General features: G+C 47.1%; 1 protein-coding gene across 1 annotated transcript in view; it reads right to left on the bottom strand.

Annotated features, from left to right (window-relative positions):
* Positions 1 to 3,732: 3,732 nt before the first annotated feature.
* Positions 3,733 to 24,105, bottom strand: part of TEX11 (testis expressed 11) — a 1,326,855-nt gene continuing 1,306,482 nt past the window's right edge. Inside the window, exon 30 of the mRNA XM_086918299.1 lies at positions 3,733 to 4,147. Within this exon, the coding sequence (XP_086774425.1) occupies positions 4,076 to 4,147 (72 nt within the window). The 3' untranslated portion in view covers positions 3,733 to 4,075. The remainder of the gene's footprint in view (positions 4,148 to 24,105) is intronic.

Genomic DNA, 24,105 nt, shown 5'->3' with positions numbered 1-24,105 from the left:
TGGTTTTTGGCTCTATTTCGGAGTGATGAAGACTTTAAGCTTGCTCACATCCATAGTCTGTATTCTTACCTTGTGTTGGCCCTTTTAAGCCCTTTTTCCAGACCTAGAAGAGGATAGCTGCTTTATATGATGATAGATCCCTTATTCTTGACTCTAATCCATCTATTGCCTATTGGCTTTGACATAATTATGTGTCCTTTCATTATCCTGCCTATAGTAGAGGGTGGATCCTGTGGCCCTGACTTTATATTACACATTGGTATGGTTTGTGTAGGTACTCTGACAGAGCTAAGGGTTATTTCATCCTTCTCAGGCCTACAAGGCCCAGAACTAGAGAGACTCCATTTTGCTTTCTGTCCCTGCAGAGCTGAGATGCTTGAAGGGTAAAGGTAATGTTTATAGTTAAGCCTGTTGTCTGCTAGGGGAAAACCAGCCAGGACTGGTTCTTATCCGAGGAATGTGTTTGTCTCTTGGGCCTAGACGTAACATGCAGATGCGCACTGCGGTTGCGCGGAGAGCCCTGGAGCTAGCACAGGAATTCGGTGGGAGGCAGCCCTCTGTTGGAAATTTCCATGAGGGGAGAGGAATCCATATTAGCAAATTGCAGGAGAGGAGGAGTGGTCAGTTTGGTTCTTGAAGAGTGAAGAGTAGAATGTTTGCTGGAGCTGAAGAGTATAGTTCAGCTCTATTGGTTTTCTGGAATGGAGAAAGAAGGCAGATGATTGCTGAAGCTGGAGAGAGCAGTCATATGAACAAAGCTGGAACTATCAGCTGGGGCTGCCAGTTTATCAGAACGCATTAAAGCAGATGGAGGAGTTGAGGCTGTCAGCTGAAGCAGTTGAGCCAGAGGCGTGAAGCTGTGGTGACGGAGGGAGAGAGAGAGAGCCCTGATCCCACCAGAGAGAGAGAGAAACATTCCTTCTAATAGGTGAGGTAGTCTGAATTAGCTTGCTTTACACTTACACCTTAATCTTGTCTTTATTCCCTAGGCTATTGTATGTCTAATCCTTTTCCTTTCAGCGGTGTGTTATAGTTCCTGTTAGTTACAGAGACCCCGCAGATCTGTGTATGTGTCCCATTCTATTGTTATTGTAATAAAGATACCCCAGTTCTTAGTGAACCAGTGTGCATGTTTTGTTCTTATGATAGAGAGCGTTTAAATCAGGGAATAACTCTTGCATACAGTGTGTCTCTTGTTCTTGAAGCACAGGTAACCTTTCCTTCTAGTCAGGTGTTACAGCCAGAACAGATGCTGCCCCTGATCCGGTAAGTAGCCACTGAATAATTAGGGAGAGAGAGGAGCCCTTGGGCTAAAAGAACATTCAGACACTAAGTGATTCGGCCATCCCATAATATTATTGTAGTAGCGAACCTTTAGTGAATAGTGAGAGAAACTTCCCAACATAGAGAGAGAGAGAGAGCTGAAGGTATTCATAGGAAAGTGATCGTCGTTGGTAAGCGGCGTTAAAGAGAGCATCAGGTGGAAGCCTGATGTGTAGGTCCGCCGGATTGTGGACCGGGCTGTGAGTTAGAGAACACTGGGGAGGACACCAGTGTCTAGGTCCGCCGGATTGTGGACCGGGCTGTGAGTTAGAGAACACTGGGGAGGACCCCAGTGTCTAGGTCCGCCGGATTGTGGACCGGATTGGAAGGAAGAGAGCAGTAGGGCTGCAGCCTAGTGTGTAGACAAGCCGGATTGCGTGTCGAGTGAGCACTGATGGTGATCAGTGTGTAATGGTAAATAATCAGAACTGCCCCAGGGTAGATTAGTCTGGACCCATGTGGTTGCGAGAATATGAGGTATGAGTGTGGTGTAGGGCATGGACGTCCTTAGTAATTAGTGAGTATTCCTAGTAATCCCTATAGATTTAGTGGTGTTTCTAATGATATGAGCTTGTATATTGCGAGTTCCCCATCCTCAGGTAGGTACCCAGGTGCCTGGATAGATGGGTCCTGAGGAGGGAGGTGGTTACGTTCCGGCTGGGTTGGAGGTGCTCTAAGGAGCTGATCCCATCTGGTTCGAGAACCCGGTCGTTACACAGGGAAAAGGCTGCGACTATGGCCTTGGCTCGGGGTGTCCCAGTCCTGGACATCTGTCAGGCAGCAAAGTGGCGTCTTTTCACACATTTGCCAAGCATTACTGCCTGGACAGTCACTTCCGCAGGGACGGCATTTTGCCCGTTCAGTCCTGCAGGACTTCCTAGTTTGATGTATTGGTCTGCACCCACCGCCGTTATTGTATGGCTTGGGTATCTAGTTCAAAGGTAAGGTAGGTAAGCTAGAAGTCTATCAGATGAACAAGTTACTTACCTTTGATAACACATTATCTGGTAGATACTCCATCTAGCTGCAGATTCCTTACAGCCTCGCCCATGCCTCCCCGCTTTGAGGACTAATTTTGTAGGGCTAGCGTTACTCCTCTTTTCAGGGCCCTAGTTTTGCACACAACTATGTCAGTTATTTCATGGCTCTGCACTTCTGGCATGCCCATGCTCCGCCCTTCTAATGCCTGTCTGAAGCAGGGCGCTGCCTTATGTTACTCTGCGGCCTAAAAGTGACACAAAGGCACGCAAATCTCAATTTGTGTGGCTTTATAAATGTCACTTTTAGCGCTTGCCTTGTGTCGACTTGTGTGATGCACAGACAACGCAAGTGCTTAGTAAATCTGGGTCCTAGATTTTCCCATGCACGTTAAGATGGAGGATCTCTAGACGACACCAGTAAACACACAAAATAGCCAAGAGCATTTTCTTTAATGGATTCCCAATGGCCATGCCAACTAAACAGGAACATTCTGCTGCCTCCAGAAGAGGGAGGTGAATGGGAGAAGGGTGGATTGTTTATGCTGCTCATACCTGCAACTGGACATGTGAAAGGAGACTCCTAGCTACACCCAGACATCCTAGGGGAGAGCAAATTATGTTGCATTATTGTGAGGGATATTATAGGGAGAGGTAGAATGTAAAAGGTCAGAAACATACTTTATTACATCTGACTCCTAAAAACATAGTGTCGGTAGGCGTGCTCATCTGTAACTGTTGGTCTCTTAAAATTTGCTGTAGCCACTTGGAGACGACATCATAAGCCCCTATGTAATGTGGTCTTTGAATCTTATGTGTTGATTACTTTTTTTGGTCCACAGTGCCTTAAAATGCACTATTTTCCACTAATTATCTCAAAGCATGTTTTGGGAGAATCCCATACCACGTTTTTCGGATTGCCTTTAACCCCTTCGATGCTGATGACGAGCTGAGCTCGTCATCAGCCACGGTGGTCGTGTGCGGATGACGAGCTGAGCTCGTCATCTAACGCGGCTTTTGGAAAAAAGCCGCGTAGCGCAAAAATAACCCCCGCACGCATGTGGTTAAACCTACTCAAGATTTTCCCAAAGTGCTTTGTTGAATGCTCACAGTTCCCTCACACATTGTGTGTGATTCTCACTGTCATTAAAAATAGGTTAATGAGCAGGCTGCTAGCATATGGCTGGGCAGTTGTTTCGTGGAGAACAGGTTATAGGTTCTGCAGGTCACACAGGTGGAAATGTGGCAGGCCCATATTCAATTATGGGGCGCACAGCCAAATAAGCAGAGTTTGTGGTAGATTTACAATTGTGTTGAGCATTGCTTCTGTGAATGTTGCAGTGCATGTTGGTGTGAAAGCAGTCCACTCCATATGGAAGGTGAGACACATACAGAAATACCAATACATAGTAAAACACACAAGAAATGAGATAGTTCAGGAGTTACTTCTTTAATGTGCAGAACTACAATCCAAGTGGCATCTGGGTGGTACTCAATGTTGTGACCTCCCTGCACTCCCTGCCATTGTCAAACCATCATATGAAACACACAAGCACATGTTTTATAACATATAAAACAGGTAATAATTGAGAAGTTAGAAAAGAGGAGCATTGCAGTTCCAACTGATATTAGCCATTCCATGCCTCGAGTAAACACATGACCCAGAACAAGTAGGAAGGTCAGAGCATTCTTGGCAATACCACACTGGCTTTCTCCATTACCAGGTGTCTACTTCAAGGGTGTCATGTGACGCCTTGAATTGACCTGTACAGCTGCTATTCCTCATGGGGTAGGAGGCTTTTCGCCCGGTCCAGTCGGTCTAGAATCTCACTGTAGAAACCAGTCATCTGGGAAATAGAATTGAACAGAAGTAGTTTAAAAGCCTTCACTAAAATAGTGCATGTCCAATCAATACACATTTATCACGGATACTCCTATCTGAAGATTCCTAACCTGAACCCTATGCCCAGATTCTCAGGCTAGATTGGAAAGCTCTTCAGTAATGCCGATTCACAGGCACCAGTTACAAAACCCGCTCTGATGGCACCTCTACCTACCTGGCTGAACATCTCACCATTTGCACTTTCTCTTAGCACACTCACCGCCAGGGCGCCATTAGACTGGGAACAGAGAAGGCAACGCGCCTCCTACATCTATAACCCAAGATCTCGAACCACATCACGTTATCGGTCAGAAACGACTCGAGCTGCTCCAATTTAGGAAAGAGCTGAGGACCAGATTTATCAAGATTTTGCATCGCCCTTGCGCCACGCATTGGGGTGGAAGGCATCGCAAAACCGAAGGGATCTTTATCAAGCTACGCAAGGCCACCTTGCATGGCCCTGCATGGCTTGATAGATCTGGGGTAGAGCACGGCAGCTACTCTGACCCAGGGAGCTGGTCCATGCTTGTTCCCACGCATCCATCCATGGTTTTTGGTACTTTCCCAGATTTTCACTACACCTTTCAAGGGGAGGCGTGACGAGGAGAAATATCTTTATTTCTCCTATTTATTTTCTCTTCCTTCATGTGCTGAATTTTGCAGGACATAAAGAAAGAGGAAAATGCCTCACAGGATTTTTGTTCTGCAGGAAGGTGTACCTTCCTGCACATCAATCCTGCTTACAACGCAGGCTCCCTGGCAACATGGGCTTGCTGCGTTGCACTGTGTGAAAGATTCATAAATATGCACCTCCTTACAGAACACTACAGCATGATGGAGTACCAATCTCCACTTTTACTCTTAGAATCGCACGTTAACATATTCTTTGTCTCTGATCCTGTATAGCACTCTGCTTCCCTTGGATGAGGTAAGTGCATATAAAAACCATGTACAACCATACAGACATATGTAGGTACACATAGGCCCCAATAGTTGCTCTACCAGCGCAACCAGGGGCTGCTAAGTTCCTACCTGAATTGACATAGCCTCGAATAAAAACATTATAGATGCAGACCATATCAGCTCTTTTTTGTGTCACCTGCCTCACTGATGTGGATTTCTAATTCAATAAGTTTTACTCTGTTCATTTGTTTAGCTAAATTCTTGAGTTTAAAATGACAAAAAAAGTTATTTAGATGTCCCTCTGGGATCTAAACATCAAGTGCATCACATCTAAAAATGTTTACTTGAAACTGGATCTTGATAAATTGGATGATCTATCAGAATCTGTCCTTGAAGCTTTTGAGATACAGTTTGTCAAAACCAAAATGCAGGTATGTTTGTGCCAGAAAGAGTAGACATGTGAGTGCTTGTATGGATGTGTAAATGGGTATGTAAGTGGTGTGTGGGAGTGTGAGTGGCTCTATTGAGAAGCTGTATTGGTGAGTGACTGCGAGTGTGAGTAGCTGAATTGGGGAGTCAGTAGGTGTATGAGTGACTGTATGGGTGAATAAGTGGGTGTGTGACTAGCTGTATGGGTAAATGAGTGGCTGTGTGAGTGACTGTATTGGTGAGTGAGTGGTGTGTGAATAATTATATGGGTACGTGAGTCTGAAAGTGCATTTGGGAGTTGGTGAGTGAGTGTGAGAGGTTGTATGAGTCTGTGACTGGGAGTGTGACTGCTGTATTGGTGTGTGAGTGGTTTTGTGGGTTTGTGAGTAGCTGTATGAGTAACTTTATTGGTGAGTGAGTGGCTGTGGGAGTGGCTGTTTGGGTGAGTGAGTCAATATTTTCCAGTAACGCAGGGGGATGCCTATATCCTTCAAAGCAGACCAGAGTTTGTCTCTAGGGGCCATATCGAATGTCGCCTTGAGGTCCACAAATGCTAAATAAAGGCTCCCACCAGTGAGGTTTACAGTTTCCCACCTCACAATCAAGAACCTAAAAACCTGGTCTACAGTGCTTATTTTTGTGTGGAAACCTGCCTGAAAAAGCAACAACATATAGACTTACTGGCCGTTAATTTTCCGGGACCGATCTCAAGCCTTTCTTGTATATGAGGACTCATATTGCTCCCTTCCAGGGGCCTTATTTATGAAGGACTTGCGCCGCCGGTGCGTCACTTTTTCCCATGTTAAAAGTGACGCACCGGCGGCGCAACTCCTTCATAAATAAGGCCCCAGGAGTCTGGGATAGGTGCACCTGCCGCAATAGAACTACAGATGTGGTTTAAGTATGGTGCCCAGATTTCAGGTGTGAGAAGTTGGCCTGATATATAATGTTCACTATTCTAGTGAGCACTTTGTATCAGTCCAAACAACCCTTATTGATGATTGGTTGTAAGTCAACCGTAGACCAGCTATCCTAGTAGCATGGACAAGAGCAGTCTTTAGGCTAGACTCTAGAGGGCGTGTTAAGCCTGCTGTTATACCATCACATATACCCCTTGAACACCAAGTGAAAGGACACCACACAAGTTGTAATGAAAATAAAAGGTTATTTATTTAGAACACAACAACCCTGGACTCTTTATGAGGACAGGGTGCTAAGCACAATACAAAGCTCTTAAAGAATTTCTGAAAGTCGCACAATTTACACAAATGCCCGAGGGGCACAGAAAACCATATACTACAAAAGTGGAATGCGAAATACTAGCAGGTAAGTAACTAGTCTCAAAGGCTTTTGGATCACTAGGACTGGACTACTGAACCTTCAGATTACGAGCAGGAGGCCTAGGGAGATCGGGTGCAGAGTGTGCACTCTCACGCGGGACGCAGGACAAAGTCTATGGATGCTAGATTTCGTAACGTTAGTGTTATCGGACGAATCCGACTAGGTAGAGCTGAAACGAAAAAGGATCTGGACACTTAGATAGTTAAGCTATGCTGGAGCACCGAAATACTCAGGTTACCTAGCCCAGGGGCTGCGGCTGCATAGGGCTGAAAAGACGTCGGGAATCCTCGTTGCAGTCTATGGAGCCTGAAAGAAGAAGTTGCTGGCAGGCGACCAGTGATGAAGTTCGATGTGATCCAAGCCTGGATCGATGATGGATGATACCTGTAAGCAGAGGAGACCAAGTTCTGAATCACTAGCCAGTGATTAGATGGGCACCAGGATGGCACCGGACGAAGTCACCTCGACCAGGTGAGTGGGCGACGCTGGGCTCTGCAGTCTCTCGGACCAGGAGGCGTTGTCGGCGACCAGGATGGAGGTGCGAGCTGTCCCACGAAGGTATCTGCTGTCGACGTTGCTGGACCCAGGATTGGGGCAACAACTCTTGGCAAATGCAAGCCCACGCGGTGGACTCAAAATGGCGTCTGGAGTGGACCAGGCGGGAACGGGGTGCTCCTCTGTTGGAGGGGAGCAAGGGCCAGTCTGGAGCAACCAGACCAGCGGTGTTGTCGTCGTGGTGCGTCGTCAGGAGGGCCACAAGCCAGCAGGCAAGTAGCCGGACAACGCGGTGAGCAGCAAAGAGCAGAAGGGCCCCACGCAGATCTCGTGGATGCTGGGGGGCTGAACTTCGATGCTGGAGCTGCTCAGGGTTAGGGCTTTTCAAACCCCAAAGCACTCACTCGAGGATCCCTCGGCGGTCGTGCAGGGCAAGCGTCGTGCAGTCTTGAAGATGGCCAGTCCCTCGAGGTCTCGTCACACCCACGAATCTCAGCTGGGCTGATGATGCAGGTAGAGGTCCGAGGTGCCAGGGAAGCCGGTTCTCGTCGAGCTGGGCAGTCTTGATCCGGAGGAGAGACTTACAGCAAACCACGATGCTTGGATGGTGCCTGCGGGTGCAGGGTGACTACTCCTTAGTCACAAGGGAGAAATCGTGATGCTGGACCCAGGATTGGGGCAACAACTCTTGGCAAATGCAAGCCCACGCGGTGAACTCAAAATGGCGTCTGGAGTGGACCAGGAGGGTCCGGGGTGTTCTTCTGTTGGAGGGGAGCAAGGGCCAGTCTGGAGCAACCAGACCAGCGATGGAAGTGTCGTAGTTCGTCGTCAAGAGGGCTACAAGCCAGCAGGCAAGTGGCCGGACAACGCGGTGAGCAGCAAAGAGCAGAAGGGCCCCATGCAGATCTCGTGGATGCTGGGGGGCTGGACTTCGGTGCTGGAGCTGCTCAGGGTTAGGGCTTCTCAGACCGCAAAGCACTCACTCGAGGATCCCTCGGGGGTGGTGCTGGATAAGCGTAGTGCAGTTCTGAAGATGGCCGGTCCCTCGAGGTCTCGTCACACCCACGAATCTCAGCTGGGCTGATGATGCAGGTAGAGGTCAGAGGTGCCAGGGAAGCCGGGTCTCGTCGTGCTGGTCGGTCTGATTCCGGAGGAAGGATGTGCAGCAAACCGCAGGTTACTTAGTTGGTGCCCCCTGATGCAGGGTGACTACTCCTTAGTCACAAGGGAGAAATCTTGAGAAGAAGTCTTGAGTTCCTTTCGTAGAAAGTAGTTTCAGGATTCAAAGATGATCTAATTTGGAAGGGTCCCCGCTCCCACCTTTATACTAAAGAAAGAGGCTGGTACGGGACTAGGTCCTGCCCATGGGTGGGACCAGGAAGGGGGGTGGTTACACCCCTCTCCCATGCCGGACTTTCCCCAGCTCAGGGGCTGGTGTGCCCCTGGAACTGGTTCTAGCCGGCAGATGCATAGTGAGCACCGGGGTGCCACTTGCAGTCACCTTCCTATTCAGCCCTGCCTACCCAGGATACACAAAACCCTGTCTGGGATGGTGCTAGCACCGCCTCTGACAGGAAACCCTTTGTCCAAGCTCTCCTCGCTGGAAGGACTCCCAGCAGCAGGAGGTCAGACTTGTGTCTGTGGTGGCAGCATCCATTTTGTGATGCTGAGGCTCAAGTTAACTTTAACCGGGGTTCACAGTTACATACATGTCGTGTCCCTCTAGAAGGGTGGAATGCTAACCCCGGCACCAGAATTGGAGAGGGGTTAGTATTCCAATTCGTATGACACCTTACTCGACATGTTTTGATAAAGCGATACCAGAGTTGGCATATAACCGCGAGGATTATAATGCACTTAAGAGTATATGGTATGCGTTATCATGGAACAGCTATTAGGACTTGATTCCGCAAGCTGCAAATGGGCTCAGCTCGTGCCAGAGCACCATCTCACATGATTCCAAGCACTCTGCCTTCAGGATTGTTAAGGCCTGCCATAGGAGTGACTGTTAGGAATCTATGTGTCCATTTTAGGGTTAGATATAGGTATACTATATCTACAGCAAGGGGTGATTACACCACCTTGCCCCAGCTGTCGTGCAGCCAGTTGTGTCAGATTTAGATGGCCAGCCAGCGGTGGCATAATACATGCTGCAGCCCCTGGTAGGCCCTGGGTACACCTATGCCCTGAGTTACAGGGTCTGATAAGGTGGCCCAGTACCAATTGGTATATGCACCTAAGGTACATGGAATCCATTTTACAGAGAGAGCAGTAGGCCTGGGGCCCTGAATAGCAGGGTCCCAGGTCAACTAAGTCAGAAAACCAGCAAAACACCAGGCAAAAGTTGGGGGTAACCATAGTCAGGTATCCACCCTCCTACATCAGGTACAAATTTAAACAGATCCCCAGGGATTTTGTTTGGACCAGGAGCCTTTCTGGCAGGGCCGGACTGGGAACCAAAACCGGCCCTGGCAAAGTGCTCAGCCGGCCCCAGCCCCCCCTCCGGGGGTTGGGGGTGCCGCCGAGCTCTTTGCCAGGGACGGTTTTCGGCCGATTTTGTTACAGGGCCGATTTTGCAGCTATGCTGCAAAAATGGCCATCTAACAAAATCGGCCCCCTGGGGCCCAAAACTGGACCCCACCTGTGCGGCGCACCGGGGGATTGCCCGGTGCCCGCCACGGCCAGTCCAGGCCTGCTTTCTGGCTTTCAGTTTGACGATTGCCTATTGTGTTTCTCCCCGAGTAAATACCAGAATTTGTGGGCTCTTGCTATGGCCAAGAAATTCTCTGCCCGTGCTGGGTTGGTTTTCGGGCATCGGTTCCTGTGCGGGAAAATCCAGCACAGTAAAAGTTAGTTTGACCTTTTGGTAGAGGGATTGGAATTTGGCCACCAAGTCCATGGGTAAATTATTTGGTTCTGGTCTCCTTTTGCTTGATTTACTTCTATGGCTAAGTATATGGCAGAAAGTGGCTTAATGTTTAGTTTCAAATGGCTTCTAGGACATCCTCCCAGATTTGAGAGCCCCATGTTCTCTTGGTATTTTTGAGGGTTGTTTAATACCTGGCCCTTGCTTCCTGGATTAATGATTGTTGGCCATTTTTTAAAGATTTAACAAGGTAGGTTTTTGCCTCACTACACTCTTTATTGTACCAAGAGTGGTTGTTGGTATGAGTGTGGTTGATGTTTCCTATGGTTTTGGTGAAACAAGTATTCCTAAGGACAGTAAAACAATTATTGTGGAGATTTACTATGTCTGTGAAGCTGATGTAGTGGTCACGCAGAAATATCAGAAAGGGCTCTAAATAAGTGTATATTTTGTTTAAGGCATCATGATTTGAAACAATACCATCCCATCTGACATTTCTCCTATTGTTGGTGACAGCCAGAGCCTCTGTGCCCAAATCTTTGCCTGAGTTTCCTGGAATTTCCTTGAGAGTTAGGAGCAGGGGAAAGTGATCGCTTTCTTATCTGTTTTCAACCTCAAGACAATCAGCAGGGGCCAAGAGCAGAGATCTAAAAAGAGGTAATCGATGTTGCTTTGGTAAGTACCCCTTCTAAAAGTAGGCTGCCTCTTTAGATCTGAAGGGGTACGGCCATTGCAGGTTCTTAGTTGGCATGATAGAGAAAGATCTACCAATTGGAATGCAAACTTAGAAGTAGTAGGAATACAGTGTCATTGTTGCAGGAAAAGGTCATCCTCCTAGGACCACCCCAAGCACAGTAATGGAAAAAATACAATCCCAACCAAAGGCCCTGCAAAGCATTATGGGACGAGATTCTAGAATGCATAATAACTTTGCTTGGGGTGGTCCTAGGAGGACGGGACCACCACAGAATCGTTCAGCATGATATGCGCTTTGTGTTCAAGGCATCTGCTTGGTCCTCCCCCTAGGTTAGTGGGGACCCCAAAATCATCACCTCTCTCATTGCCTGATATTTTTCGGATCACTGACATAATATCGATGACACAAATATAGACTTACCAAAATATCGAGGAAAAATATAGAATGCAAAAATATCGAATCCCTATCTCCAAACAGGTAAGTACAAAAATATTGAATCAAAAATATTGTAGTAAAAAATATAGTTAGCAAAAATATTGAATTTTTTTATGTCTTAAAAGTAATCGAAAATTAATGAAATAATAAATATAATTAACTTAAACATACTTAAAATACTTAAATAACCTTAAAATTAATAAATTAATGTAAGTTTAAAAACAAAAATACAATTAAATGTTTTAATACATATATATATATATAAACATAATATTAATAAAAAATGTACAATATTTTTACCGTAGCATAGAGGGAGGGTAAAATTTACTATTACCACTCCAGTGAGTGCAACAGTAGAGAAAGCGTTGGATAACGTAGGGGTAAAAATTACTATTCCCACTCCAGTGAGTGCAACCGTAGGGAAAGCATTGGATAGCGGGAGGGTAAAAATTACTATTCCCACTCCAGAGAGTGCAAGAGTAGGGAAAGCATTGGATAGCGTAGGGGTATAAATTACTATTCCCACTCCACAGAGTGCAACAGTAGGGAAAGCGTTGGGTAGCGGGAGGGTAAAAATTACTATTCTCACTCCAGAGAGTGCAACAGTAGGGAAAGCGTTGGATAGTGTTGGCGTACAAATTACTATTCCCACTACAGTGAGTGTAACAGTAGGGAAAGCGTTGGATAGCGGGAGGGTAAAAATTACTATTCCCACTCCAGTGAGTGGAAGAGTAGGGAAAGCGTTGGATAGCGTAAGCGTATAAATTACTATTCTCACTCCAGTGAGTGCAACAGTTGAGAAAACGTTGGATAGGCTAAGGGTAAAAATTACTATTCCCACTCCAGTGAGTGCAACAGTAGGGAAAGCGTTGGATAGCGTAGGGGTAAAAATTACTATTCCCACTCCAGTGAGTGCAACAGTAGGGAAAGCATTGGATAGCGTAGGGGTAAAAATTAGTATTCCCACTCCAGTGAGTGAAACAGTAGGGAAAGCTTTGGATAGCGTAGGAGTAAAAATTACTATTCCCACTCCAGTGAGTGCAACAGTAGGGAAATCGTTGGAAAGCGGGAGGGTAAAAATTACTATTCCCACTCCAGAGAGTGCAACAGTAGGGAAAGCGTTGGATAGCATAGGAGTAAAATTACTATTCGAGACTACAGAGAGTGCAACAGTAATGAAAGTGTTGGATAGCGTAGGAGTAAAAATTATTATTCCCACTCCAGTGAGTGCAACAGTAGGGAAAGCGTTGGATAGCGTAGGGGTGAAAATTACTATTCCCACTCCAGAGAGTGCAACAGTAGGGAAAGCGTTGGATAGCGTAGGGGTAAAATTACTATTCCCACTCCAGTGAGTGCAACAGTAGGAAAAGTGTTGGATAGCGTAGGGTAAAAATTACTATTCCCACTCCAGTGAGTGCAACAGTAGGGAAAACCTTGGATAGCGTAGGGGTAAAAATTACTATTCCCACTCCAGTGAGTGCAACAGCAGGGAAAGCGTTGGATAGGGTAGGGGTAAAAATTACTATTCCCACTCCAGTGAGTGCAACTGTAGGGAAAGCGTTGGATAGCGTAGGGGTAAAAATTACTATTCCCACTCCAGTGAGTGCAACAGTAGGAAAGCGTTGGATATCGTAGGGGTAAAAATTACAATTCCCACTCCTAGAGTGCAACAGTAGGGAAAGCATTGGATAGCGGGAGGGTAAAAATTACTATTCCCACTCCAGTGAGTGCAACAGTAGGGAAAGCGTTGGATAGCATAGGCGTAAAAATTACTATTCCCACTCCAGAGAGTGCAACAGTAGGGAAAGCGTTGGATAGCGTAGGGGTAAAAATTACTATTCCCACTCCAGTGAGTGCAACAGTAGGGAAAACGTTGGATAGCGTAGGGGTAAAAATTACTATTCCCACTCCAGTGAGTGCAGCAGTAGGGAAAGCGTTGGATAGCGTAGGGGTAATAATTACTATTCCCACTCTAGAGAGTGCAACAGTAGGGAAAGCGTTGGATAGCGGGAGGGTAAAAATTACTATTCCCACTCTAGAGAGTCCAACAGTAGGGAAAGCGTTGGATAGCGTAGGGGTAAAAATTACTAAGCCCACCCCAGTGAGTGCAACAGTAGGGAAAGCGTTGGATAGCGCAGGAGTAAAAATTACTATTCCCACTCCAGTGAGCGTAACAGTAGGGAAAGCGTTGGAAAGCGGGAGGGTAAAAATTACTATTCCCACTCCAGAGCGTGCAACAGTAGGGAAAGCGTTGGATAGCGTAGGGGTAAAAATTACTATTCCCACTCCAGAGAGTGCAACAGTAGGGAAAGCGTTGGGTAGCGGGAGGGTAAAAATTACTATTCCCACTCCAGAGAGTGCAACAGTAGGGAAAGCGTTGGATAGCGCTGGCGTAAAAATTACTATTCCCACTACACTGAGTGCAACAGTAGGGAAAGCGTTGGATAGCGGGAGGGTAAAAATTACTATTCCCACTCCAGTGAGTGCAACAGTAGGGAAAGCGTTGGATAGCGTAGGCGTAAAAATGACCATTCTCACTTCAGTGAGTGCAACAGTTGAGAAAGCGTTGGATAGGGTAAGGGTAAAAATTACTATTCCCACTCCAGTGAGTGCAACAGTAGGGAAAGCGTTGGATAGCGTAGGGGTAAAAATTACTATTCCCACTCCAGAGAGTGCAACAGTAGGGAAAGCGTTGGATAGCGTAGGGGTAAAAATGAGTATTCCCATTCCAGTGAGTGCAACAGTAGGGAAAGCTTTGGATAGCGTAGGAGTAAACATTACTATTCCCACTCCAGTGAGTGCAACAGTAGGGAAAGCGTTGGAAAGCGGGAGGGTAAAAATTACTATTCCCACTCCAGAGAGTGCAACAGTAGGGAAAGCGTTGGATAGCATAGGAGTAAAAATTACTATTCCGACTCCAGAGAGTGCAACAGTAATGAAAGTGTTGGATAGCGTAGGGGTGAAAATTACTATTCCCACTCCCGAGAGTGCAACAGTAGGGAAAGCATAGGGGTAAAATTACTATTCCCACTCCAGTGAGTGCAACAGTAGGGAAAGTGTTGGATAGCGTAGGGTAAAAATTACTATTCCCACTCCAGTGAGTGCAACAGTAGGGAAAACGTTGGATAGCGTAGGGGTAAAAATTACTATTCCCACTCCAGAGAGTGCAACAGTAGGGAAAGCATTGGATAGCGGGAGGGTAAATAAAAATTACTATTCCCACTCCAGAGAGTGCAACAGTAGGGAAAGCGTTGGATAGGGTAGGGGCAAAAATTACTATTCCCACTCCAGTGAGTGCAACAGTAGGAAAGCGTTGGATAGCGTAGGGGTAAAAATTACAATTCCCACTCCTAGAGTGCAACAGTAGGGAAAGCATTGGATAGCGGGAGGGTAAAAATTACTATTCCCACTCCAGTGAGTGCAACAGTAGGGAAAGCGTTGGATAGCATAGGCGTAAAAATTACTATTCCCACTCCAGAGAGTGCAACAGTAGGGAAAGCGTTGGATAGCGTAGGGGTAAAAATTACTATTCCCACTCCAGTGAGTGCAACAGTAGGGAAAGCGTTGGATTGTGTAGGGGTAATAATTACTATTCCCACTCTAGAGAGTGCAACAGTAGGGAAAGCGTTGGATAGCGGGAGGGTAAAAATTACTATTCCCACTCTAGAGAGTGCAACAGTAGGGAAAGCGTTGGATAGCGTAGGGGTAAAAATTACTATTCCCACTCCAGTGAGTGCAACAGTAGGGAAAGCGTTGGATAGCGCAGGAGTAAAAATTACTATTCCCACTCCAGTGAGCGCAACAGTAGGGAAAGCGTTGGAAAGCAGGAGGGTAAAAATGACTATTCCCACTCCAGAGCGTGCAACAGTAGGGAAAGCGTTGGATAGCGTAGTAGTAAAAATTACTTTTCCCACTCCAGAGAGTGCAACAGTAGGGAAAGCGTTGGATAACGTAGGGGTGAAAATTACTATTCCCACTCCAGAGAGTGCAACAGTAGGGAAAGCGTTGGATAGCGTAGGGGTAAAATTACTATTCTCACTCCAGTGAGTGCAACAGTAGGGAAAACGTTGGATAGCGTAGGGGAAAAATGTCTTCTCTCACTCCAGAGAGTGCAACAGTAGGGAAAGCATTGGATAGCGGGAGGGTAAATAAAAATTACTATTCCCACTCCAGAGAGTGCAACAGTAGGGAAAGCGTTGGATAGCGTAGGGGTAAAAATTACTATTCCCACTCCATTGAGTGCAATAGTAGGGAAAGCGTTGTATAGCGTAGGAGTAAAAATTACTATTCCCACTCCAGAGAGTGCAACAGTAGGAAAAGTCTTGGATAGCGTAGGAGTAAAAATTACTATTCCCACTCCAGTGAGTGCAACAGTAGGGAAAGCGTTGGAAAGCGGGAGGGTAAAAATTACTATTCCCACTCCAGTGAGTGCAACAGTAGGGAAAACGTTGGATAGCGTAGGGGTAAAATTACTATTCCCACTCCAGTGAGTGCAACAGTAGGGAAAGTGTTGGATAGCGTAGGGTAAAAATTACTATTCCCACTCCAGTGAGTGCAACAGTAGGGAAAACGTTTGATAGCGTAGGGGTAAAAATTACTATTCCCACTCCAGAGAGTGCAACAGTAGGGAAAGCATTGGATAGCGGGAGGGTAAATAAAAATTACTGTTCCCACTCCAGAGAGTGCAACAGTAGGGAAAGCGTTGGATAGGGTAGGGGTAAAAATTACTATTCCCACTCCAGTGAGTGTAACAGTAGGGAAAGCGTTGGATAGCGTAGCAGTAAAAATTACTATTCCCACTCCAGAGAGTGCAACAGTAGGGAAAGCGTTGGATAGCGTAGGGGTAAAAATTACTATTCCCACTCCAGTGAGTGCAACAGTAGGGAAAGCGTTGGATTGCGTAGGGGTAATAATTACTATTCCCACTCTAGAGAGTGCAACAGTAGGGAAAGCGTTGGATAGCGGGAGGGTAAAAATTGCTATTCCCACTCCAGAGAGTGCAACAGTAGGGAAAGCGTTGGATAGCGTAGGGGTAAAAATTACTATTCCCACTCCAGTGAGTGCAACAGTAGGGAAAGCTTTGGATAGCACAGGAGTAAAAATTACTATTCCCACTCCAGTGAGTGCAACAGTAGGGAAAGCGTTGGAAAGCGGGAGGGTAAAAATTACTATTCCCACTCCAGAGCGTGCAACAGTAGGGAAAGCGTTGGATAGCTTAGTAGTAAAAATTACTTTTCCCACTCCAGAGAGTGCAACAGTAGGGAAAGCGTTGGATAACGTAGGGGTGAAAATTACTATTCCCACTCCAGAGAGTGCAGCAGTAGGGAAAGCGTTGGATAGCGTAGGGGTAAAATTACTATTCCCACTCCAGTGAGTGCAACAGTAGGGAAAACGTTGGATAGAGTAGGGGAAAAATGTCTTCTCTCACTCCAGAGAGGGCAACAGTAGGGAAAGCATTGGATAGCGGGAGGGTAAATAAAAATTACTATTCCCACTCCAGAGAGTGCAACAGTAGGGAAAGTGTTGGATAGCGTAGGGGTAAAAATTACTATTCCCACTCCATTGAGTACAATAGTAGGGAAAGCGTTGTATAGCGTAGGAGTAAAAATTACTATTCCCACTCCTGCCTCACTGATGTGGATTTCTAATTCAATAAGTTTTACTTTGTTAATTTGTTTAGCTAAATTCTTGAGTTTAAAATGACAAAAAAAGTGATTTAGATGTCCCTCTGGGATCTAAACATCAAGTGCATCACATCTAAAAATGTTTACTTGAAACTGGATCTTGATAAATTGGATGATCTATCAGAATCTGTCCTCGAAGCTTTTGAGATACAGTTTGTCAAAACCAAAATGCAGGTATGTTTGTGCCAGAAAGAGTAGACATGTGAGTGCTTTATGGATGTGTAAATGGGTATGTAAGTGGTGTGTGGGAGTGTGAGTGGCTCTATTGAGAAGCTGTATTGGTGAGTGACTGCGAGTGTGAGTAGCTGAATTGGGGAGTCAGTAGGTGTATGAGTGACTGTATGGGTGAATAAGTGGGTGTGTGACTAGCTGTATGGGTAAATGAGTGGCTGTGTGAGTGACTGTATTGGTGAGTGAGTGGTGTGTGAATAATTATATGGGTACGTGAGTCTGAAAGTGCATTTGGGAGTTGGTGAGTGAGTGTGAGAGGTTGTATGAGTCTGTGACTGGGAGTGTGACTGCTGTATTGGTGTGTGAGTGGTTTTGTGGGTTTGTGAGTAGCTGTATGAGTAACTGTATTGGTGAGTGAGTGGCTGTTTGGGTGGGTGAGTCAATATTTTCCAGTAACGCAGGGGGATGCCTATATCCTTCAAGGCAGACCAGAGTTTGTCTCTAGGGGCCATATCGAATGTCGCCGTTTCCCACCTCACAATCAAGAACCTAAAAACCTGGTCTACAGTGCTTATTTTTGTGTGGAAACCTGCCTGAAAAAGCAACAACATATAGACTTACTGGCCGGTAATTTTCCGGGACCGATCTCAAGCCTTTCTTGTATATGAGGACTCATATTGCTCCCTTCCAGGGGCCTTATTTATGAAGGACTTGCGCCGCCGGTGCGTCACTTTTTCCCATGTTAAAAGTGACGCACCGGCGGCGCAACTCCTTCATAAATAAGGCCCCAGGAGTCTGGGATAGGTGCACCTGCCGCAATAGAACTACAGATGCGGTTTAAGTATGGTGCCCAGATTTCAGGTGTGAGAAGTTGGCCTGATATATAATGTTCACTATTCTAGTGAGCACTTTGTATCAGTCCAAACAACCCTTATTGATGATTGGTTGTAAGTCAACCGTAGACTAGCTATCCTAGTAGCATGGACAAGAGCAGTCTTTAGGCTAGACTCTAGAGGGCGTGTTAAGCCAGCTGTTATACCATCACATATACCCCTTGAACACCAAGTGAAAGGACACCACACAAGTTGTTATGAAAATAAAAGGTTATTTATTTAGAACACAACAACCCTGGACTCTTTATGAGGACAGGGTGCTAAGCACAATACAAAGCTCTTAAAGAATTTCTGAAAGTCGCACAATTTACACAAATGCCCGAGGGGCACAGAAAACCATATACTACAAAAGTAGAATGCGAAATACTAGCAGGTAAGTAACTAGTCTCAAAGGCTTTTGGATCACTAGGACTGGACTACTGAACCTTCAGATTACGAGCAGGAGGCCTAGGGAGATCGGGTGCAGAGTGTGCACTCTCACGCGGGACGCGGGACAAAGTCTATGGATGCTAGATTTCGTAAAGTTAGTGTTATCGGACGAATCCGACTAGGTAGAGCTGAAACGAAAAAGGATCTGGACACTTAGATAGTTAAGCTATGCTGGAGCAGCGAAATGCTCAGGTTACCTAGCCCAGGGGCTGCGGCTGCATAGGGCTGAAAAGACGTCGGGAATCCTCGTTGCAGTCTATGGAGCCTGAAAGAAGAAGTTGCTGGCAGGCGACCAGTGATGAAGTTCGATGTGATCCAAGCCTGGATCGATGATGGATGATACCTGTAAGCAGAGGAGACCAAGTTCTGAATCACTAGCCAGTGATTAGATGGGCACCAGGATGGCACCGGACGAAGTCACCTCGACCAGGTGAGTGGGCGACGCTGGGCTCTGCAGTCTCTCGGACCAGGAGGCGTTGTCGGCGACCAGGATGGAGGTGCGAGCTGTCCCACGAAGGTATCTGCTGTCGACGTTGCTGGACCCAGGATTGGGGCAACAACTCTTGGCAAATGCAAGCCCACGCGGTGGACTCAAAATGACGTCTGGAGTGGACCAGGCGGGAACGGGGTGCTCCTCTGTTGGAGGGGAGCAAGGGCCAGTCTGGAGCAACCTGACCAGCGGTGTTGTCATCGTGGTGCGTCGTCAGGAGGGCCACAAGCCAGCAGGCAAGTAGCCGGACAACGCGGTGAGCAGCAAAGAGCAGAAGGGCCCCACGCAGATCTCGTGGATGCTGGGGGGCTGAACTTCGATGCTGGAGCTGCTCAGGGTTAGGGCTTTTCAAACCCCAAAGCACTCACTCGAGGATCCCTCGGCGGTCGTGCAGGGCAAGCATCGTGCAGTCTTGAAGATGGCCAGTCCCTCGAGGTCTCGTCACACCCACGAATCTCAGCTGGGCTGATGATGCAGGTAGAGGTCAGAGGTGCCAGGGAAGCCGGTTCTCGTCGAGCTGGGCAGTCTTGATCCGGAGGAGAGACTTACAGCAAACCACGATGCTTGGATGGTGCCTGCGGGTGCAGGGTGACTACTCCTTAGTCACAAGGGAGAAATTGTGATGCTGGACCCAGGATTGGGGCAACAACTCTTGGCAAATGCAAGCCCACGCGGTGGACTCAAAATGGCGTCTGGAGTGGACCAGGAGGGTCCGGGGTGCTCTTCTGTTGGAGGGGAGCAAGGGCCAGTCTGCAGCAACCAGACCAGCGATGGAAGTGTCGTAGTTCGTCGTCAAGAGGGCTACAAGCCAGCAGGCAAGTGGCCGGACAACGCGGTGAGCAGCAAAGAGCAGAAGGGCCCCACGCAGATCTCGTGGATGCTGGGGGGCTGGACTTCGGTGCTGGAGCTGCTCAGGGTTAGGGCTTCTCAGACCCCAAAGCACTAACTCGAGGATCCCTCGGGGGTGGTGCTGGATAAGCGTAGTGCAGTTCTGAAGATGGCCGGTCCCTCGAGGTCTCGTCACACCCACGAATCTCAGCTGGGCTGATGATGCAGGTAGAGGTCAGAGGTGCCAGGGAAGCCGGGTCTCGTCGTGCTGGTCGGTCTGATTCCGGAGGAAGGACGTGCAGCAAACCGCAGGTTACTTAGTTGGTGCCCGCTGATGCAGGGTGACTACTCCTTAGTCACAAGGGGGAAATCTTGAGAAGAAGTCTTGAGTTCCTTTCGTAGAAAGTAGTTTCAGGATTCAAAGATGATCTAATTTGGAAGGGTCCCCGCTCCCACCTTTATACTAAAGAAAGGGGCTGGTACGGGACTAGTAAGCATGGGCGGAAAATCCGTTTCGCTCGCGGATTTTCGGTAAATTCGCAATCCGCGAGATTCGCGAATCTCCCGCAAAATCCGCAAATCCACGAGCAGCGGATTTCATGGCTTGCTCGCACTGTTCGCGTGAGTTCGCGGCTTCCCAGTACAACTTCGCGCCCCGCGAATAAGCGCAAAATTGCAGAAATACGATCTTAGCAAAACTGAAACTACTTACCAGGTTCAAAAGTTCAGGCTCATCATTAGTAGCCATTTCCTGTAGTGCTTCCTGAGGGGCCCCTCCTGAGTTCAGTTGCCAGTTGCAACTATTATGTGACCCTGCTCTGAACCTCAGAATAGTTACACATATGCCACAAAGGTCCTGAATTACAGCTAAGGGAGACAAGCAGGAGCCAGGCTGGAGGTTCAAATCCATTAATCAGCCCCTAATTCATTATTGTCAGTTGGGGCAGGGCAGGTGTTGTAACTAATTTTGCAACAATGAAAGCACTTAGCAAGTGCAAAAGATCACTAATCAGGAAGCACTAAGGAAGCAGGTGCCAGCTAAAAAAATATTCTGTGACACATTAATCAGCCCCAAATTAATTCAGGTCACTTGAGGCAGGGAAGGTGTGCTTGCGTTGCCACAATAATGTACACTGACTGGACAACCAGAGGGTGCTGTGATGAAACAGAGGGTGGCATGGGTGGGCCAGAGGGTGGCATGAGTAGTCAGAGAGTGGCAGTGGTGACAGAGAGTGGCAGTGATGAAGAAGAGTGTCCCAAACAGGCTGGACACGTAGAAACAACAAGTTCGCGAAACTTGCGACCCGACAGGTAAGTTCGCGTTTTGCGAAATTGTACAAAACCCTCGCGAACTGGCAGAAACCCGCGCGAACACAAAAAAAAATCCGCAAATTCGCGAGAATTCGCGGATTTTGCGGATTGCGAGTTCGCAAATCCGCAAAATTCGCGAACGCGAGATTCGCAAAATTCGCCCATGCTTAGGGACTAGGTCCTGCCCATGGGTGGGACCAGGAAGGGGGGTGGTTACACCCCTCTCCCATGCCGGACTTTCCCCAGCTCAGGGGCTGGTGTGCCCCTGGAACTGGTTCTAGCCGGCAGATGCATAGTGAGCACCGGGGTGCCACTTGCAGTCACCTTCCTATTCAGCCCTGCCTACCCAGGATACACAAAACCCTGTCTGGGATGGTGCTAGCACCGCCCCTGACAGGAAACCCTTTGTCCAAGCTCTCCTCGCTGGAAGGACTCCCAGCAGCAGGAGGTCAGACTTGTGTCTGTGGTGGCAGCATCCATTTTGTGATGTTGAGGCTTAAGTTAACTTTAACCGGGGTTCACAGTTACATACATGTCGTGTCCCTCTAGAAGGGTGGAATGCTAACCCCGGCACCAGAATTGGAGAGGGGTTAGTATTCCAATTCGTATGACACCTTACTCGACATGTTTTGATAAAGCGATACCAGAGTTGGCATATAACCGCGAGGATTATAATGCACTTAAGAGTATATGGTATGCGTTATCATGGAACAGCTATTAGGACTTGATTCCGCAAGCTGCAAATGGGCTCAGCTCGTGCCAGAGCACCATCTCACATGATTCCAAGCACTCTGCCTTCAGGATTGTTAAGGCCTGCCATAGGAGTGACTGTTAGGAATCTATGTGTCCATTTTAGGGTTAGATATAGGTATACTATATCTACAGCAAGGGGTGATTACACCACCTTGCCCCAGCTGTCGTGCAGCCAGTTGTGTCAGATTTAGATGGCCAGCCAGCGGTGGCATAATACATGCTGCAGCCCCTGGTAGGCCCTGGGTACACCTATGCCCTGAGTTACAGGGTCTGATAAGGTGGCCTAGTACCAATTGGTATATGCACCTAAGGTACATGGAATCCATTTTACAGAGAGAGCAGTAGGCCTGGGGCCCTGAATAGCAGGGTCCCAGGTCAACTAAGTCAGAAAACCAGCAAAACACCAGGCAAAAAGTTGGGGGTAACCATAGTCAGGTATCCACCCTCCTACATCAGGTACAAATTTAAACAGATCCCCAGGGATTTTGTTTGGACCAGGAGCCTTTCTGGCAGGGCCGGACTGGGAACCAAAACCGGCCCTGGCAAAGTGCTCAGCCGGCCCCAGTCCCCCCTCCGGGGGTTGGGGGTGCCGCCGAGCTCTTTGCCAGGGACGGTTTTCGGCCGATTTTGTTACAGGGCCGATTTTGCAGCTATGCTGCAAAAATGGCCATCTAACAAAATCGGCCCCCTGGGGCCCAAAACTGGACCCCACCTGTGCGGCGCACCGGGGGATTGCCCTGTGCCCGCCACGGCAAGTCCAGGCCTGCTTTCTGGCTTTCAGTTTGACGATTGCCTATTGTGTTTCTCCCCGAGTAAATACCAGAATTTGTGGGCTCTTGCCATGGCCAACAAATTCTCTGCCCGTGCTGGGTTGGTTTTCGGGCATCGGTTCCTGTGCGGGAAAATCCAGCACAGTAAAAGTTACTTTGACCTTTTGGTAGAGGGATTGGAATTTGGCCACCAAGTCCATGGGTAAATTATTTGGTTCTGGTCTCCTTTTGCTTGATTTACTTCCATGGCTAAGTATATGGCAGAAAGTGGCTTAATGTTTAGTTTCGAATGGCTTCTAGGACATCCTCCCAGATTTGAGAGCCCCATGTTCTCTTGGTATTTTTGAGGGTTTTTTAATACCTGGCCCTTGCTTCCTGGATTAATGATTGTTGGCCATTTTTTTAAGATTTAACAAGGTAGGTTTTTGCCTCACTACACTCTTTATTGTACCAAGAGTGGTTGTTGGTATGAGTGTGGTTGATGTTTCCTATGGTTTTGGTGAAACAAGTATTCCTAAGGACAGTAAAACAATTATTGTGGAGATTTACTATGTCTGTGAAGCTGATGTAGTGGTCACGCAGAAATATCAGAAAGGGCTCTAAATAAGTGTATATTTTGTTTAAGGCATCATGATTTGAAACAATACCATCCCATCTGACATTTCTCCTATTGTTGGTGACAGCCAGAGCCTCTGTGCCCAAATCTTTGCCTGAGTTTCCTGGAATTTCCTTGAGAGTTAGGAGCAGGGGAAAGTGATCGCTTTCTTATCTGTTTTCAACCTAAAGACAATCAGTAGGGGCCAAGAGCAGAGATCTAAAAAGAGGTAATCGATGTTGCTTTGGTAAGTACCCCTTCTAAAAGTAGGCTGCCTCTTTAGATCTGAAGGGGTACGGCCATTGCAGGTTCTTAGTTGGCATGATAGAGAAAGATCTACCAATTGGAATGCAAACTTAGAAGTAGTAGGAATACAGTGTCATTGTTGCAGGAAAAGGTCATCCTCCTAGGACCACCCCAAGCACAGTAATGGCAAAAATACAATCCCAACCAAAGGCCCTGCAAAGCATTATGGGACGAGATTCTAGAATGCATAATAACTTTGCTTGGGGTGGTCCTAGGAGGACGGGACCACCACAGAATCGTTCAGCATGATATGCGCTTTGTGTTCAAGGCATCTGCTTGGTCCTCCCCCTAGGTTAGTGGGGACCCCAAAATCATCACCTCTCTCATTGCCTGATATTTTTCGGATCACTGACATAATATCAATGACACAAATATAGACTTACCAAAATATCGAGGAAAAATATAGAATGCAAAAATATCGAATCCCTATCTCCAAACAGGTAAGTACAAAAATATTGAATCAAAAATATTGTAGTAAAAAATATAGTTAGTAAAAATATTGAATTTTTTTTATGTCTTAAAAGTAA

This window comes from Lissotriton vulgaris, chromosome 4_1 (assembly GCF_964263255.1).
Source record: "Lissotriton vulgaris chromosome 4_1, aLisVul1.2, whole genome shotgun sequence".
Taxonomy (NCBI): domain Eukaryota; kingdom Metazoa; phylum Chordata; class Amphibia; order Caudata; family Salamandridae; genus Lissotriton; species Lissotriton vulgaris.
Note: the sequence above shows the minus strand (reverse complement) of the source record. Positions and strands in the feature narration are given on the sequence as shown.